Source organism: Protopterus annectens, chromosome 11.part0, assembly GCF_019279795.1.
Source record: "Protopterus annectens isolate FY-2018-M chromosome 11.part0, PAN1.0, whole genome shotgun sequence".
NCBI classification, from domain to species: domain Eukaryota; kingdom Metazoa; phylum Chordata; order Ceratodontiformes; family Protopteridae; genus Protopterus; species Protopterus annectens.
The window spans coordinates 388,865,375-388,885,458 of NC_056745.1; the positions used below are offsets into that span (position 1 = coordinate 388,865,375).

Here is a 20,084-nt window from a genome sequence, read left to right on the forward strand (position 1 = left end):
TACACTACCACACACCACATTAGGTACTGTACAAATAGACTACCACACCACAGTACACATACACTACGGCACACCACAGCAGGTACTGTACACATACACTACTGCACCACACTAGGTACTATACACATACACTACCACACCACAGTAGGTATTGTACACATACACTACAACAGTTGCTATTGTACACATACAGTACCACAGTAGGTACTGTACACAGACAATACCTCAGTAGGTGTATACATACACTACCACAGCAGGTATTGTATGCATACATTACCGCACACCACAGTAGGCACTGTACACAGACACTACTGCACGGCAGTAGATACTGTATACACACACTATCGCATCACAGTAGGTATTGTACTCACACTCTACCACACCACAGTAAGCTGTACACACACACACACACACATACACACACACACACACACTTGGGAAAGGTTATGCCCTGTTCTGCCCAGACTATAAGGTATGACTGCCACCAGAACACCTTATCAGCTACTTTAATGCCCTTAACAAAGGGTGTCCAGTTTTACTGTATAATATCAATACTAATACAAATGGTAGTTTGACTAAAAGCAAGGCTCATAGGAGTGGCCCACACAGTGCCACCAAATAAAATGCAAGTACTCTCAAAACTTAAATATCTCTACACAGATCAGCCACAATGAAAGGTTTGAATATATTTAATAATAAATAATAAAAGAACAAGACAATACTAAATATATATTCACAGTGACATCAGAGTTTAAAACCACAGGAAATATGTAAAATAACATTGCAGTACAGGCTCCCAAAATAAAGAAAACCATCTAAACTAAGCTTTACTATATTCTTGTCTTTATCTAAGAGTTATACTGTTCCCTAGAAACTTACTTCATTAGAGCAAGGGAGATGTGGTGAATGGATCTTCTAGTTGCTGCAAGATCCAAGACAGAATTCAAAATGCCCTGTCTCACTAAGAGACTTTTCAAATATCTAAAATATTACTACTGGGATAGCTTGCAGAATTACATCATTTTTTGTTATCTGACTTCTAGATCCCAGGCCAAAACTCCCATTGTTAGAAGCTGGCAACATTTAGCATCTACCTATAAAAATATACAGACAAAAAGGCTTCTGCTCAGATCTTTGGGAGATGCTGGAAGTCATAAAACAATTACATTCCTCCACATTCCAAGACCAGTAATTAGTTTACCCTACAGACAATAATGAAAACTCCCTACTACAGGCATTGTGCCTCTTGCTGTATTGAAAACTGAAATATACCATTTTTTATGGCCGAGCCACAAAGTAATTTAATTTCATTGTTTTTCTGAAGTTTGCTGAACTGAAGTTAGCCTCCTGTATTGCAGTTTCCACTGTTAAAATATATATATACATTAAAACAGTTACAGTAGTACATTTCTGTCCTCTCCAGCAAAGCAAACTTTGGATACATTCCAAACACAAACACTTTATAAAATACCTTTTCAACACACATCTTTACAAACCAGTTTGATATGCACATGATATACAGTTCTAATACAATTGTAATACAAGCATATTATATAAATCATGTTGATATTCACAAATAACATAATTATTCACAAAATTACAGCTAGCTGTGCTGACAGCATCTCCTTTCATCACAGTACTTACATGCTTCTATATTTTATAATGTATGTGCTCGAATCCTGTACTTATATACTGTATGTCTGTATTTAGTAGCAGTTTATATACACATAAAAGTAATCATACTAATTCAAATTAACATTCTGAATGATTTGTATTGCTTGTAATGGATGCAGCACAGTTCATAGCTGCAAAGAATCCCAGACCACCCTACCTGCCTGGTTATCCAATACATAAAAGTAAACCATTAGCAGCAACATGTACATAGTATAAGTAAACTTAATAATGTAATTACACTGTCAGATCTGACTACAGTAACATAATTACACTGTTTGATCTAACTCAGGGAACGTAACTACACCATTTGATCTGACTATGGTAACGTAACTACCCTGTTTGATCTGACTACAGTAACGTAACTACCCCATTTGATATGACTATAGTAACATAACTACACCATTTAATCTGACCACTCTTCCTTGCAAAAGCACTCCAAATCTATCAGATTGCAAGGGCATCTCTTGTCCACAGCCCTCTTAAGGTCACCCCACAGATTTTCTATTGGATTTAGGTCTGTGCTCTGGCTGGACCATTCCAAAACTTTAATTTTCTTCTGGTGAAGCCATTCTTTGTTGATCTGGAAGTATACTTGGGGTCATTGACATGCTGAAAGGTGAAATTCCTCTTCATCTTCAGCTTTCTAGCAGACGCCTGAAGGTTTTGAGCTAAAAGTGACTGGTATTTGGAACTGTTCATAATTCCATCCACCTTGACTAAAGCCCCAGTTCCAGCTGAAGAAAAGCAACCCCAAAACATGATACTGCCACCACCATGCTTCACCATGGGGATGGTGTTCTTTTGGTGATGCAACATGTTGTTTTTGCTCCAAACGTACCTTTTGGAACTGTGGCCAAAAAGTTCAACCTTGATCTCATCAAATCATAACACATTTTCCCACATGTTTATGGGAGACTTAATGTATTGTTTTGCCAATTTTAGCCAGGCCTGGATGTTTTTCTGTGTAAGAAAAGGCAAGCCTACCCCATAGTCCAGACATATGGAGAATACAGGAGATTGTTGTCACATGTAGTACACAACATGTACTTGCCAGAAATTCCTACAGCGCTCTCAGTGTTGCTGTAGGATTCTTGGCAGCCTCCCTGACTAGTTTTCATCTTGTCTTTTCATCAATTTTGGTGGGATGTCCAGTTCTTTGCAATCTCACTGCTGTCCCATTTTTTCTCCACTTTTTGATGACTGTCTTCACTGTGTTCCATGGTATATCCAATGCTGTGGAAATGTTTTTGTACCCTTCTCCTGACTGATATCGTTCAACAATGAGATCCCTTTGAAGCTTTGTAAGCTCTGTGCGAACCATGGCTTTTGCTGTAGCAGGCAGCTGAGTAAATGTCTGGAAAATCCTACTAGGACAGCTGAACTTTATTTGGGGTTAATCAGTGTTTTTAATTGATGGCAGGTGTGTACCCAAGAAGATTGTATGCTGTAATTAAATTAAAAGGTGCTTCAATAAAGTATTAGTTTAAGGGTGTGCACACATGCAACCAGCTTATTGTACTTTTTTTATTTTTTATATTTTTCCCCTAACAGATTTGTTTATTTTTCAACTGATTTGTACAGGTTATAGGTCACATTAAAGGTGGGAAAAGTTTTGAAATGATTTATTGTGGTCTCATTCACAAAAGCCTGGCATTTTAACAGGGGTGTGTACACTTTTTATATCCACTGTATGTACAAAAAGGACCCATGTTCGTAAGAATATAGATTTAATAATGTTTATGGCAGGGGGCTGTAGAGTTGTCGCCTCACAGTAAGACGCTGTCCGGTTCAATTCTCAGCTACAGCGTCTTCTGCGTGAAGACATGCACGAATAGGCGTACCTTCGTTGAAGGTTGTGCGTCAGGGCTGGTAACTTGGCATGTGAAAATCAAGTACCAATCATTAGCGGTCCAGAGTTCCGCTGTGGCGACCCCTAACCGGGAAAAAAGTTGAAAGACTCAACAACAACATGACAGGGGGGCTGCATACCTATTCAGACCTCCAGACATCTGGTGCCAAAACTTTTAGTTTATTTTCATTTACAAAACATTCAGCAGTGATGTGCAGCATTTCCATCAGAGCTGGGTCAGAGACTGGCCTGTAGGCCAGGCACAAGTTGCCTTTCAACAATCTATAAAATACACAGTACTTTGACAGGGATTTCCATCTATCCACGTAGGTCGTGGTTGGGAGGCCCTGTATTTTCTTGATAAGAAACCTCTGTGGTCTCTCCATTTGCTGCAGGTGTCTGGTGAGGTACATGCAAAAGGGTGCATTGTACTCTATTAATGGTCTGATGAGGCTTGAGTACAGTGGAGTTATAACATCCTTAGACCTGGATGTGATGCCCTTACTTATGAGATGCACAACAGAGAAGGCTTTCCTTACCACTGTGGAAACTTGGTGGTCGAAGTTCAGATTATCACCCTGTGTTTCCAGATCTCACACCACTAGGTTTGAACTTAGGGATGTGCTATCAATATTGTAATTAACAGGCAATTCAACTTTGCCAAAGGAGATAACAATGCACTTTTTTGAGTTTATATGTTAACATCCATCAGTGGGAGACTTAAGGATTGCACCCAATTTGCAATCATCAGTGAACCTGGTAAGCCAAAGGCTGTCTACTTTAGCCTGGACATCTGAGAGATAGATTCCAAACAGTAAATGGCCCAGCACAGATCCTTGTGGTATGCCACTGGTGACTGGTCTACTGGTAGAGGTGGAGTCACCAACATTGACAGTATGTGTTCTGTTGGTGAGCCATTTGGCTACCCATCTAATGATGCAAGGGTTAATCCCCAGCTGGGAGAGTTTTTCAATGATACCTGAGTGAAGGATTGTGTCAAAAGCCTTGGCTAGGTCAAGATAGGCAGTACACATTGTCTTACCTTCATCCAGGGCTTTGCTGACTTTCTCAAAGAAGTCTATTAGGTTTAATAAGCATGCTTTACCCTTAAAGTCTAATGTTTGAAGGTCACCTATGTCCTTGTTGATAAAGTCCATGGTGATTCTTTTCATGTCCCTGCAACTGAGGCTGGTTAGACGTATGGGTCTATGGTCCCAAGGTTGGTTGATGGCCTCTCTTTGTGCAAGGGGATTACTGCTGCTGTTCTCCACTCCACTGGAACAAAGCTAGCTCTCAGGCTATAGTTAAAGAGAACGCCAAGCGGGTCCACTAGGTCCTGTTTTAGATATTTTAGTAAGCAACCTGGGATGTCATCTGGTCCCATTGAGGCCATGTTTTTGGCCTTGGAGAGTGCAGATATGACCTGATCTCTAGAGATACTAGGCAGAGGACTAGTGTCAGGTATGCTTTGGGGTAAGGTTGGTGGGGACAGGGGGGTGAAGTTTGCGCCAAATCTGCCAGATAGCAGATTGGCAATTTCCTCCAGTATAGTATGTGTGATGCTATCCACTGCCAGTTTGGAACATAGCTGAGCATTCCCTCTTAGATTTCAAATGTAGTTGAAGAATGCCTTATGATTATCCTTGGCTAGGGATGCTATTTTATCTTTGTAATTTATGTTAGAGGACTTTACAAGATTTCTGATAAGCTTGTTCAGGCTGTGGAGGGAATTCTTCCTCTGCTGAGTCAATTCCGCCTTGTTCTTAGATATCAGTTTCTTCTTCTTGTTATATGATCTGTTTACACTCGAGGTCCACTAGGGTGGCCTGCTTTTTTGGGAGAACCTGATTTTGATCCAGTCATGTACAGCCAAGTCTATACAGTTGTTTAAGTGTTTATACAGGGCATTTGTGTACACCTCTACATAACAGTCACTCTTGCCTGTGATTGCGGGGGGTTTATAAAACTTTTTATACTACTACTGAGTAGGCCGTAGTTTGCTCTGGAACAGTTTTTTTAGGTTTTTTTTTTTTCCTGTGGGGGTGTCACATCCACTAGTTACTTCAAACAAAAGTGATTTATGGTCTGACCTTACCAGGAAGAGCATCACACAAGGGGGAATGCAGTGACCCCAATGTTGTTGATATAGAACAGTGTGTGTGTTGTGACTTTAAGAAGCATTTAAAAGTGAGGGCACGTGCATATAAATATAGAGCATAGCAGGCAGCAGTGCCATTTTGAGTGAGTAGCCAGAGTGTTAACATGTATGAGTGCAGTAGTTGGTCTGTGTATAAGTTTATCTAAATTTAAGTTACTAAGCCTTAATCCTGATGTATTTGTATGTAATAAAGCTGCTTGAATTGAACCCACAACTGTTCATCTGTTTTATCCTGACCAAACGAGCGACATGATGTCAAAAGCAGGATTTCTGAACAACATGGTGTTAGAAGCAGCATGCCTAAATGACATGGTGTTAGAAGTGGCATGCCTGAACGACATGCTGTTAGAAATGGCATGCCTGAACAGAAATAGATGTACACAGAGGAATGACTTGTCCCAACCTGCTCAATGACTGAAAAAGGTCAGAAATGAATTTCAGGTAATTAAAACTCACATAAATGATTTATTTCATAAAGAAAATGATACGAAGCACTTGCAAAGCACAAACACATTATTAATCAAACGAAAGGCACAAAACGCATTATTGATTAAACAAAATGTTTGAAACCAAGATATTTGATAGAATTATTCAATATACTTAAGAGAGCATTCAGAATTACTTCTGGTTTGTATAACGAGCATGTTAAAACTAAAACAAGTTACAATTAAAGTATTAAGAGCATGATAAAGGTCAAAAGAGCATAACAAGTACAATAAAAGGGCAAACTGAGCATGGAAAAGCAAAGTGACTGCATTTTTTTAAGTAAATGACCATGTTTTTTGATATGACCTACTATTTCGCATTGACTACAGAGTTGTTCGAAGTAACTCAGAGTGTGCAAAGTGTTTGCAGTGTGTGCTTCATTACGTGCAAAGTACAATTATTTCGCAAAGTGCAGTCATTTCAAAGTGTTTCTTACACTGTACAGAGTTATTTCACAAAGTACAGTAATTTTGAGGAGTTTCTTCTGCTGTGTACAGTTCATTTGCAAAGTGCAGTTATTTCAAAGTGTTTCTTAACACTGACAAGAGTGATTTTGCAAAGTACAGTGATTTCAAAGTGTTCTTGTGCTACGGAGACTTATTTCACAAAGTGCAGTTATTTCGAAGAGTCTGCTGTGCTATTGAGTATAATTACAAGTTTCTGGCATAAATTTCTGACACATGTATGTATGTTCGTACATAATTCCAATGGTCTTTATTACTGTGTGTTGGCATGGAAGAGGCATTTCGCAGACCCAGTCCACTTGTGTTTGATCATAATACTGCAGAGAATTTGACAGTATTTGAGCAGGGATACGATATTTTCATACAAGCAGCTTTTTCTGATAAAGATGCATGTACAAAGACATTTATTCTGCTTAATCTAGAAGGGTCAGAAGCCACTGAAAGAGAGCATTCATTTGTGTATGCACCAGGAGTATATGCAGGAGAGGGGGGAAAACCATCATATTGCTGTACAAGCTGAATCAAGTGAGTGCTTAAAACATAAATTTAGAGAAATGTGTAACCCCCAGATGAATGTTACATTGGAGAGGCACTTATTTTATACAAGAGATCAAAAGCGGTAGAAACTTTTGCAGATTATATTACTGACTTGAGAAACAAGGCTAAAATGTGCAGATTTGGTGATCTGAAAGATGAGTTGATAAAGGATAGGCCTGTGTGTGGTGTTAATAATGCTGCAGTGAAAAAGATTTTGCTTCGAGACAGTGAGTTAACTTTGAGCAAAGTCATAGAGATTTGACAAGCTTACAGAAAGGCACACAAATATGCTTGCAAGTGACAAGAACATGATTTCAGCAGTCTCTACAGCAAAAGTAGACATCATACAGCACATGGCTAACAGAAACAGGCCTAAGCACATGGTAGCTGCAGCCCCTGTGGGATTTCTAGGGAGAGCCCATAACTTTCCAGCAAGTTTTTAGACTAGCTCAGTAAAACAGACATGCTCAGTGCAGCACAAGGGTGAGTCAGTAAAACCCAAGTCAAGTCTTATTAACTGTCATAATTGTGGTGCCAATCATGAGTCTAAAAGAGAAAAGTGCTTAGCATTTGGTCAGCAATGCCACAAGTGTAAAAAATGGAACCACTTTCAAAAGCTTTGTAAATCAAGCAAGCCTCATTCATTTACTAAGAAAGGTCACTCAAAAAAGCAAGTTGATCACATAGAAAGATGCAACTCTACTGTCCATGTAGATGGTGTATCAGTGGTAAGTGAAAAGTTTAATGCAGTACATTTGTTTGCAAAAAAATAAGTGTTTTACACTGTCCTGATTAGTGGTAAACCCACAGAGCTCAAAGTGGACAGTGGTTCAAAAAAGAAGTTATGTACTCACCATAACATTCCATGTATGTAGTCCATCTCGCCGGACATTATTACATGTGGTTTTGGAGCCGATCCTCGGCTCCGACTCGGCCGCTTAGAAATCCTGAAAACTTCTGATTGGCTCGTGGCTAATACGTATCCCATGGTGCATGCGCATATTCCACAGATCTTGTTTGCTACTAGTCTATCAGGATAAGACAGGAAAAAGGACAAAGGTCCGGAAGAAAAAAACTGTAATAAAGGCATCCCTTGTGGTATAAACCACTGTAGAAAATGAAAAACTGTTTCCAGATCCTCCAAGAAGGGGGCTGGTGGGTGGGTTCGTAATAATGTTCGGCGAGATGGACTACATACATGGAACGTTATGGTGAGTACATAACTTCTTTATGTTGTGTAGTCCTATCTCGCCTCCATTATTACATGTGGGACAGCGTCCCTAGCATCTTGAATGGGTGGCTCACTGGAAAATCCTCCTGAGTACTGTGGAACCAAACAAGGCTCTACCCCTGGAAGTTAAATCCAATTTATAATGAGAAATGAAAGTATGAGCGGTAGCCCATGTTGCTGCTGCACATATATTATCAATAGGTGTCCTGGCTTGGAAAGCAGCAGAAGTAGAAAAGGACCTGGTGGAATGCCCTTTAACTTTAAAGGGTAACTCCTTTCCCTGAGAACTGTAAATAAAGGAAATACAACTAGAGATCCAGTTCGAAAGTGTAACCTTGGAAACTGGCAAGCCCATTCTCGCCTCAGCAAAAGAAATGAACAGCTGTTCTGATTTTCTAAATCTTTTGGTCCTGCGGATATACAAACGCAGTTGCCTGTGCACATCCAATTGGTGGAATGTATACTCTGCTTTATTGGAGTGATTAGGGAAGAACACTGGCAATTCAATTGTTTGGTTTATGTGAAATTGAGAACAGACTTTAGGAATAAAGGAAGAATTGGTCCGGAGAGAAACCCTGTCTTTGTGAAAAATTAAATATGGAGGTTTAACTGACAGGGCCTGTAATTCAGAAACTCGTCTGGCTGAGGTTATTGCTACCAGAAACAGAGTCTTCCAAGACAGAAAGTTCAACTGACAACTATGGGCTGGTTCAAAAGGTGGCACAGTAAGTCTAGACAGGACTAGATTCAGATCCCAAGGAGGAATGGGGTCTTGCACAGGAGGTCTTAACATCATGGAACCTCCTAAGAAAAGATTTGCACAGTTTATGAGACATAAGACTAGAATCATTAATCCCCGCATGAAAATTAGATATTGCTGCTAGCTGAACCCGGAGTGTAGCAGCCGCTGAACCCTGGTGAAAGAGTTCTGAAAGGAAGTCTAGAACAATAGTAATGGGAGCTGTAAATGGATCAACTTCTCTTTTGTGTGCCCATATAGAAAATCTCTTCCATTTACTTTGATACAATTTTCTAGTCCAAGGCTTGTGAGAAGAGGTAATAACATGAGTTACAGCTGGAGACAGATCATGAAGCCTGACCAGTGACGGAACTGGAGCAGCCATGCTGTCAGCTTGAGAGTGTGGAGGCTGGGGTGAAGAAAACCTGACGTGTGTCAGGAGGTCTGGCACTGGGTCCAGAGTCCATGGATAGTCTAACAGGTGAGGCCCGAGGAAAGGGAACCAAATCTGATGAGGCCAGTAAGGAGTGATGAGGATCATCTTGCTTCCCAACAACATTGCTTTCTGTATGAACTTGGGGATGAGTGGAAAAGGAGAAAAAGCATAAAGGAGTCCCGAGGGCCAATCGTGGATGAATGCATCTCTTGGAGACTCTCCCAGAGGGGGGATGAGAGAAAAAAAGATGCTGCATTTGGTGTCAATGGGGCTGGCAAAGAGGTCGCAGCAGGGTTGTCCCCACTTGTGGAAAATCATACTGGCTATTTTCTGGTTCAAGGACCATTCATGAGGTAACAATATTGCCCTGCTTAGCTTGTCTGCTATCATGTTGGAAGTCCCCGGGATGTGCATTGCAATGAGAAAGCGTTGGGAAGAAATCGCCCAATTCCAAACTCGCAGGTCCTCTCGACATAAGGGGTATGATCTGGTCCCCCCTTGTTTGTTTAGATACCAGACCACCGACATGTCATTGGTCTGGATAGCTATCGTCCCTAGAGTGAGAAAGTCGTGAAGTGCTTGCAACACTAGAAGCACCACTCTCATCTCTAGGACACTGATATGCAGATGGGCCTCCTGATCTTGCCATGTGCCTTGGACAGTCCTGCTAAGATAATGCCCCCCCACCCTATCTGAGAGGCATCCATGGTCACAGTGGCAATGTGTTGGTGTGGTATAAAGGGAGTCCCTGTAGTATGATGACCTGGTTGAATCCACCAGCGTAGGTCCTTTTTGCAAGAATCAGTAATCAGAATCTGATGATGTAGAGGCAATTGCTGAAAAGACCACTGGGATGACAGGAGCCATTGCAGTATTCTCATATGTAGTCTTGCTAAAGGTACCAAGGTTATGGTCAATGCCATAGTTCCGAGAAACTGCAACACCACCTTCACTTTGACTCTTCGAAGGGGAAGTATCCTGTAAATTTGTTGCACAAGATTCTGTATTCTGTCTGTAGGTAGTCTGGCTGTCATAGCGACTGTGTCTATGTTTGCTCCTATAAAAGTTATAGACAGTGGGCAAAGTAGAGGATTTTTCCCAGTTTATTGAGATTCCCAACTGGGAACAAAGCTTGATTGTGGAATCTCTCGAATGAACTAGGCGATGCCTGGTGGTGGCGGTCAGGAGCCAATCGTCCAGGTATGGAAAGACTTGGATTCCCTGACGCCTCAAATGAGCTGTGACTACTGCCATGCACTTGGTGAACACCCAGGGGGCTGTGGTGAGACCAAAGGGCAGCGCCTGAAACTGGTAATGACTGGCTCCCAGACAGCAGCGTAGGTAGCTCCTTGATGCTTTGTCCATCATTATGTGGTAGTAGGCAGTCCTGGAGATCTACTGAGCACATCCAGGTGTCTCTCCCTAACAGAGGGAGTACGGATTGTACAGTGATCATTTGGAACTTGGACTTCTTTACATACTCGTTTAACCTGCTGAGGTCTAGGATGGGTCTCCAGTCTCCTGTTCTTTTTGGAACTAAAAAGAACCTGGAGTATGTTCCGAATCCTGTCTGGTCTGCTGGGACCTTTTGGATGACTCTTTTTAATAGCAGCTTTTTTATCTCTATAGCCGCTTGATCCCTGTGATTGGGTGGTACATCTGGGATCCTTTTGGGAGGGTGTGGTGGAAGGGAAAAGGGTATAAAGTAACCTCTGGTGATAATGTCTTGTACCCACTTGTCTCGAGTGAGATTTAGCCAGGCTTCTGGGTACAAGGACAGGCGACCCCCCGACCGGCTCCAGAGATGCACAGTCGGGTTCCACAATAGGAATGCTGATAGGGACGGTCATGAAAGGAATCGCGACCTCCCTGATTTTGTGGGCCTCCCCTGCCTCTAGGGTGACGTCTACCATTATTTCCTCCTCCTCCCCTGCCTCTGTAGGAGGAATCACCCTGTGTGTCCTGGAAAGGTCTCTGTCATTTTTTGAACCACATTTTACTACTCTTCTGACCTTTAGGGTAAGGTCTAGAAGGAACGGTAAACCGGACTCCCACGGCAGACAGAGTCTTTCCTTCCTGTTCACACCTGGTGAGGGTATCTTTCACCTTGGGTCCAAAAAGAGAGGATCCGTCCATGGGAGCATTGGTGAATGTAGACTTGAAAGGCACAGCAAAGTTGAATAGATGCATCCAGGAATGTCTCCTTAAGGAGACTCCTGAACCCGCCGCCCTACTCGCACCATCAGCTGCATACGAAATCAGGCACATGGAGGAGTTAACAATAGATGTGAGAGTAGCCAACTGAGCCGACACTGTAGATGGGACTGCTTCAGTAGAGGTACCCTGAAGAGTATCTCCTAACTCCTTTAGGAGATCTCTCTGAAGTCTCGTAAAATGTGATAGATAGTTCAGGGATCGGAGTGTAAAAGCCGCTGAAGAGAAGATACGCTTCCCATACCTATCCATCGTTCGGGATTCCTTATTAGGTGGACGGATAGAAGAAGAAGTCTCTGCTAGCTCCTTCTTAGTGGCTGCCGCCACCACCATGGCATCAACAGGTAAACCCTTGGATAAAAATTATTTTTCTTTAGGGACGGAAAGAAATTTATTCGGCCTCCTGGGGACTGGTTCCACGGCATCAGGAGTCTGCCATGCTTTCTGACTCACAACATCCAGTAATTCATCAAATGGAGGAAACACCCATGAAGCTGAAGGTTGAGACCTGAAAGCCTTCAGGTACACGGACTCCTCATCAGACGGGGTAAGGGTGGGCCAGCCGCCTCTCTGTCTGTGGATTTCCAAAATGTCTGCAAAGGAGACATCTTCAGAGGACGACTTAGGGGACCCTTCCGACTCATCGAGGTCAGTGTCAGATGTGACAGACTCATCAGGGGAGTCTACATGCTTCCTCTTACATGATCTCTTCCGAGGGGGCTCCTCAGCAGGGTCTTCTGGGGAGGTCTCGGAAGATCGGGGCCACCCAAATGGGGGTCCTGAGGCTGTGGGTCTCTACCATCCCGGGGGAGAGAGGATGCTGAGACCGTAGTCAGCGCTTGAGGGAGTATAGCATCGGTACTCCTACGTGGTACAGATGAACTATCCAACATCAAAACGAAACGGAGGAAAGAGTGCCCAAAATAGCAATTAAACAAAACCAACACAGTCCTGGCACTCAAAAGAGGTGGAAATAAATTTCTTTACCACAGCAAAATATGGAACCTACAGCTTCATTGCATAAACGCAATTACACAACAATAGCGTTTTCATCTTCTGTTATACTTCCTCAGATACAAAACAGATTTACCAAGCTGTGTCTTCCTTTTACACCACCCATAATGCATGCAATTATTTAATCAACCAATAAAATCAATACTTTAAAATCATTCCGTTCCTTAAAATGAAACACAATGCATTTAAATATTCATGTTGACAAATATATACTAATACGACCTAATCTGTTGCACTAGCACATAATACAAAATGTGCAGACCAACAATGAGTAAAATTCATGTATATATTAAAAAATTCATGTATATATTAAATATAAAATGTATAAATATGTATAATATATAAGTATTAAATAAATAAGTAAATATATACATATGTAAAAAATGTGTGTTGAAATGTATGAAAATGCATATTGTATATACTGAAATAAACATCCTACATATGCCACGAAATATTCAAACTTTAACCTGTTATCTTCGCTGGTTAAAATATTTTCCATACAATTTATTTATAATTTAGCAGCTCTCATCATTAAAATTGGTACTATGGATAGATGTTCATTAATTCCTGGCTGCTTATTAGCTTCCACCACCAACTGCCAAAAAAGCTCCCTCACATCTATTCTTATTTCCCATGCACCCCTAGGATCAGGGACTATCTTTTCCAAAACAAAAAAATATCCACTTGGAATTTTTACAGTCCAATGTGTGCTTGTATAATGCATTATTATGATCCTGTATCCTTACAGCGTTCATATGTTCATACACCCTCCTCTTTAGTTTACGTGTGGTCTTGCCCACATAAAATGCCCCACATTTTTCACATAAAGCGAGGTACACAACCCCCTCACTATTACAGTTAGCAAAAGTGCCAGCTTCAATAATCCTCCCTCTCTCCACAATATACACTTTACTCTGATTAATAATGTAGGGACACTGCGGGCAAGAACCACACTTATAAGTTCCTTTCTTTCTTTGACTAATAACCTTCTTTTCTTGCTCCAAAATGTCCTTTAGATTCTTTCTTTTCTTATAACTAAATTTCAAAGGGGCCTTAAACAATACTTCCAAATCAGAATATCCACTAAACTTGTCCCAGTGTTCGGTTATGCCTCTGATAGCTGGTGTGTCCATGCATTATTGTAGGACAAAATTTCCCACTGGGTGATTTTCCATTTCCTTTCTATTCTTTCCACCGTGGTTTTCGCTGTGGTAAAGAAATTTATTTTCACCTCTTTTGAGTGCCAGGACTGTGTTGGTTTTGAACTATCCAACATGCTCCTCATCCTCACGAAGATCGATTCCTCCGGCTCCGAACGACGCCCCAGCTCCGAAGAGAGCATAGGTGCCAATGGCTCCAAAGGAATCGGCTCCGAAAATGATGTAGAGTCTGAGCTCACTCGGGCCGACCACCAAGAGGAAGACTCGGCACCAAAGAGGTTCAGTTCCAAGTGTCCCCCTCGGGGCCGACCGGAGAGCTTCGGACCCTAGACACTTCGGACGGCGCCGATAGTGTTGGAGCGGAGCTCGGCTCCGAGACAACCACATGGGGTGATGGAGCCAAGGACACCACTATAGTTGGTACTGACAACATCGGCTCCAAAGGCCCAATCTCGGTTGGAGGACTAAAAAGAGTAGGATCAGTAGCAAGAGTCGACTCCGAGACCGAAAGGGTCGGAGCTGATAAAACTTTTGACAAGGCCGATGACTTAAGGAGTCTGAGCACCACTCTCTCGATGTCTTCTTCAGATAAGCTCCTGGAGGATCTGGAGGACAGTGTGGGAGACCTCGCTCTCTGCAATATAGGCGATTTTAGAGTAGGGGAGACCGGTGGAATGTCTGTAGACCGGCTCCGAAGAGGACTGCTAGTGATCGGCACCAAAGCACTTGGTGCCGATACTGCAAGGTCCGTGTCCAAAATCTCAATCTGAAGACAGTGGAGCCGAAGAGACAGAGGCCAACTCTGATTTTGGTAACTTCTGTGGAGGTTCAGAGACAGAAGTTGAGGCTGGAGAAGGCCTTTTAGACGTCTTGCCCTTATCCTTTCTAGAAGACTGTAACCTAGCAGAGGAGGAAGAACTGGCTAGGTCTTCCTCAAAGGAAGGTTTTAACAAGCCTTTTAGGATCAGCTTATTCTTCCATTCCTGGAGCACTCTAGGGCTAAAGGAATGACAAATGAGACAAGTTTCTTGAAGATATATGGCCCCTAAACAGTACACATAGACGCTATGTCCATCAGTGATGGACATTTTTTGCGAACATTTAGTACACTTTTTAAACCCTGACTGTTTATGCTCTTTATGTTCTTTGGACATAATGGCAGTAGAGAAAAACCAACACACTCACACAACAAGAGAGGAACTAGATCCTCTAACTTAAACAGATCTAGCCCTAACACTCACAACAAAAAATAAAAGTGGTTTTACTAGGATCTCTAACTTAAATTATCCCAGTGCAAAAAGGAAAAAAGGGAACAAACTAGCACCTCTAAGTTAAACGGTCTAGTCTAAAAGCACACACTCATGGGAACAACACACAAAAAGCCAACAGGCCGAATAATTTTTTTTTAAACAGTAATAAGTCAAATCCGGTTAAAGACACAAATCGGTATCACAATAAAACTGTCAGCAATCAGAATAACACTTCACACGAAGCAAAAAACTCCTAATAAGTAGTAATAATAAAGAACTAAATCACTTAGCCACGACAACCAAAAGAAGCTTCCAACTGAAGATGCGGCAAACGAGATCTGGGGAATGTGTGCATGCATCATGGGATACCTATTAGCCACGAGCCAATCAGAAGTTTTCAGGCTTTCTAAGTGGCTGAGTGAGAACCAAGGATTGGCTCCGAACCCACACGTAATAATGGAGGCGAGATAGGACTACATAACACGTGCAATGTTATGTTGGCAGAAATATTTGCTACAGTAATTGTATATATACAGATTTTATATATATATATATATATATATATATATATATATATATATATATATATATGGGTCTACTTTGGATGACTGAAACGCCAGTTCGCCGACACGCAAAACACCGAGACCAAACAACCGAAAACGAAGGTGATCGACAAGGTGAAATCCCGACAGCCGAAAGACCAACATGGGCAACGTGTGAGCGCGACTCGGTAAGTGTGCGATAGTGAGGGATTTAGGGTTAGGAAGCGGACAGGTAAGTGTGCGATAGTGAGGGATTTAGGGTTAGGGTGTGGGAAAGGTGAGTATGCGGTAGTGTCGGACTTAGGGTTCGGGTAAGGTAAGTGTGTGATAGTGACGGACTGTAGTTTAGGGGCGGGTTAAGTGAGTTAGGGTTAGGTGCGGTAGGGTGAGTGCGATAGTGACGGGCTTTATGTTTTAGGGTGGGTTAAGTGAGTTAGGGTTAGGGTGCAGGTAGGATAAGTGTGAGATAGTGACGGACTTTAGGTTTAGGGGTGTGTTAAGTGAGTTAGGTTAGGGTGCGGGTAGGGTAAGTGTGCGGTAGAGTCGGACCTTAGGGTTAGGGTTTGGGTTAAGGTTAGTGGATATGTAATTGTGTGTAATGTGTAGTTTACGTTTTGTGTGTCGGTGTAATGGTGTTCGGTTTTGTGAGTTGTCGGTATTGTGTGTTTTTGGTTGTTCGGTCTCGGTGTTTTGTGTGTCGGCGAACTGGCGTTTCGGTCATCCAAAGTAGACCCATATATATATATATATATATATATATATATATATATATACATATATTGTACATATACAGATTATATATATATATATATATATATATATATATATATGTATGTGTGTGTGTGTGTGTGTATGCATGGGTTTACATCAGTAGATGGAGCTTTTGGAAACTCGGACTTCATATGGTCAACAGCTTATGTTTGGCTTTCTGAAAAGTTGAACAAAACAGAAATCTATATTTCTGTAGGGGGCAAGCCCCACTGCACATTCCATGTGGTGGGTTGCACCTCCCACACCCCCTTCAAAGTATATATACCAACTCTGAAATCAGACTACAGTAGGGAAAAGCTTAAATTCCCTGATTCCCACTGTACTGTGATCTGCATACAAATGCTTCAATTTTTCAGAAAGTCGAATATATGGTCTTTGTGTGTATATATATATATATATATATATATATATATATATATATATATATATATATATACATATACATATATATATATATATATATATATATACACATATATACATATATATATATATCTGTATATTTATATATGGGTCACCTTCATTTCATCGACAGTTCATTTCACTGACAACCAAGTCAGCAGGCCCAATTCACTGAAACTTCATTTCACTGACACTCATTTAGTAGAAAATGATATATGGCCCATTCCTCACTGTAGAGTGACCCTGGAGTTAGAATATATAGTAAGGGGGGAGGGGGGCACAGCCCTCCACAATGGGGATGTGGAGGGAGAAGCCCCCCACATATCATACATGTTTTACATTATACAGATGCATTCTTAAAGTGCAATGAATCACTATTACCAAAAAACCATTATAGAACTCTAGTATGTGGGGGGCTTACCCCCACACCCCCCATTGTGAGGGGCTGTACCCCCCACACCCCACATTACTATATATTCTAACTCCAGGGTTGCTCCACAGTGGGGAATAGGCCATATATCATTTTCGATGAAATAAGTGTCAGTGGATGAAGTGTCAGTGAAATGAAGATTCAGTGAATTGGGCCTGCTGAGTTGAGTGTCAGTGAAATGAACTGTCGATGAAATGAAGGTGATCCATATATATATAAATATGCATATATATATATATATATATATATATATATATATATATATAGAGAGAGAGAGAGAGAGAGTGTGTGTGTGTGTGTGTGTGTGTGTGTGTGTGTGTGTGTGTGTGTGTACATACATACACATATACATACATATAGCTAGATATTTATATATATATATATATATATATATATATATATATATATATACACATATACATATATATATATATATATATATATATATATATATATATATATATATAGATATATATATAGATAGATAGATATAGATATCCTTCATTTTATTTATTTACACTTTATTGACTGGGTGAAGTTACACAAGATCAATGGCCTCTTTTCAAGAGAGATGCAAGATGCTATTCATACCAACCGAGGTAAATTTGGCCAGGGCACTGGGTAACTTCCTCTAAGCTTTTGGATACATTCAATGGGATGTTTTACATCCACCTGAGCTACCACCAACTAAGGCAGACAGGGCCTCAGTTTAACATCTCATTCACTACTTCTACAGACAGATAGGGCCTCAGTTTAACATATCTTTCAGTACTTCTTCAGGTATTCCTTGCCACAATGCCGAACAAACAAAATATGATCCCACACAGGCAACTGGCAATGTCTTCTACTTTCTGCAAGCATCCATTTATTAACTCATTTTCTAATTAATTAGGTATGAGTTTAGACTCAGTTTCCAGCACTTTCTGTCTCTGTACCAGAATTCAGCATGATACAACTTAGAGCTGATACTCTCCTATCAGAGTAAAGTATGTTCAATTATAGACAATTCCAAAAAAAACTCTTGCATGTAAAGGTACCCACTTTACTGATCTGTCCAACAATATGTTGCTAACAAACTAGTACATATAATTCAGTAGTGTAGCTTTACATGACCAAAGTGTTTGCATAATCACCTTTTTCTTGTGGAGCCCCTCCTGTTCTCGTTTATCCCTTGCTTGGCGTCTTGCCTTCTCTTCTTCAGCACGTTTTCTGGTCTCTTCTTCAGATGCTTTAGCCATGTTCTCAAACCGACTTTTCAGGCTGCTGGCACCACTGCTGCCTGTTGTTAGGACAGAAATAAACACCTGAAAACAGCAGTGGAATCTGAGAAACATGTATGACTTCAACGTTAAAGAAGATGAAAAAAAAAAATCAGTAAGTCATTAACCATGAGACCAGAAGAGAGTCACAGCACAACATTTACTATGTCTGTCAAAGTGTGAGAAACAGAGGGGTTGAGGGTTGGTGCAATTGTAAGGAGTGTACCCCACACAGACTCAAGGCACAGGGTTAGATTCTCAAGTTTTTAAGGGCAATTTCCTAGACTTAAAATGCCTCTCAATGGCAGCTATACTAGTACTTACCTATGAGCCTATTAGAGTAACTACATTACATCACTCACTCAGGAATACAGGCTGTACAAAGTGAAATTTTAACGAGCAAGGGATAATGTGATTATCTGGTGTTTTCTATGATTATTCAAATTCTCATCAAAGCAATTACTTCAGTTAATTCATCCTACTTAGTCCTCAAACAACAAAAATAAACCAAGTGTTTTACTGCACCCAGACGTGACTATAACTAAACATTTTCAGTCACTGGACCTCATGTGCTGTGTCTCTGTGCTAGAGTATACCGTGGTAACCCGTACCATTTTTTGCATGTATACTTATTTGTTAGCAGTATAAGGTACACTGGTCTAGGAGCTCTTCTTTTGACCAAAGCTGAGTTACATGGCAAATAAATGAATAACAAAATATTGCAAGTTAACATCAACAACTACAGAAGTTAAAAAAGAGTACAGAGTAAAATGAATTTAATATCTCCAAGCAAATATACATTACAATTTAACATTGGAAAACAAATCTAAAATGATTCCAGAATTACAGATGATTATAGTTTCATTCAGGCAATTCTAATCATGCTTGCTGTGCAATACATATTTATAACTGAGCAATAATATGTGATGCCCTTGTAACTTCTTGAGAGGAAAGGGTGGCTTTCAGTCACACAAGACTTGGAAATAACACAATATGAACAAAATGAAGTAAACGACCAATCAGCTAGAATCACACAAAGTTGCAGAAACAAAGGAATAAGAATTCAAACTGAGGTTACACAAAGAGCAACCTTTTTTTTCTTAAAACAAGTGGACTGACATCACTATGAAATAAGAAAATAACCTTTCTCTGAAGTCTTTTTAGTCAGAATCATACCTCTCAAATACCACACATACCACACATTTGGTGAAACACTGATTTAAGCCTCCTGAAGCGTGTCTGTTTTGCGGTACCAAGAAGACCTCATATAAGTTCTGACTTCCACTCTTTCATTGGCTTTACTGTAGAGTCAAGGAGATGGTGAGTTCCTGGAGCTTGTCATGGTAAAATGGGCCAACAGTAGATACTGTCAGATATTACCATGTGATGTAGAGTTGAAATGTAGCTGGAGTTTATGTGCTAAACTGTTCTGGTTGTCCAGAGACTCTTTTCAGCATGACCCAGGCAC

General features: G+C 40.8%; 1 protein-coding gene across 1 annotated transcript in view; it reads right to left on the bottom strand.

Annotated features, from left to right (window-relative positions):
• LOC122815409 (src substrate cortactin-like) overlaps positions 1–20,084 on the bottom strand; it is a 706,001-nt gene that overhangs the window by 138,329 nt on the left and 547,588 nt on the right. Inside the window, exon 12 of the mRNA XM_044087879.1 lies at positions 18,491–18,636. Within this exon, the coding sequence (XP_043943814.1) occupies positions 18,491–18,636 (146 nt within the window). The remainder of the gene's footprint in view (positions 1–18,490; positions 18,637–20,084) is intronic.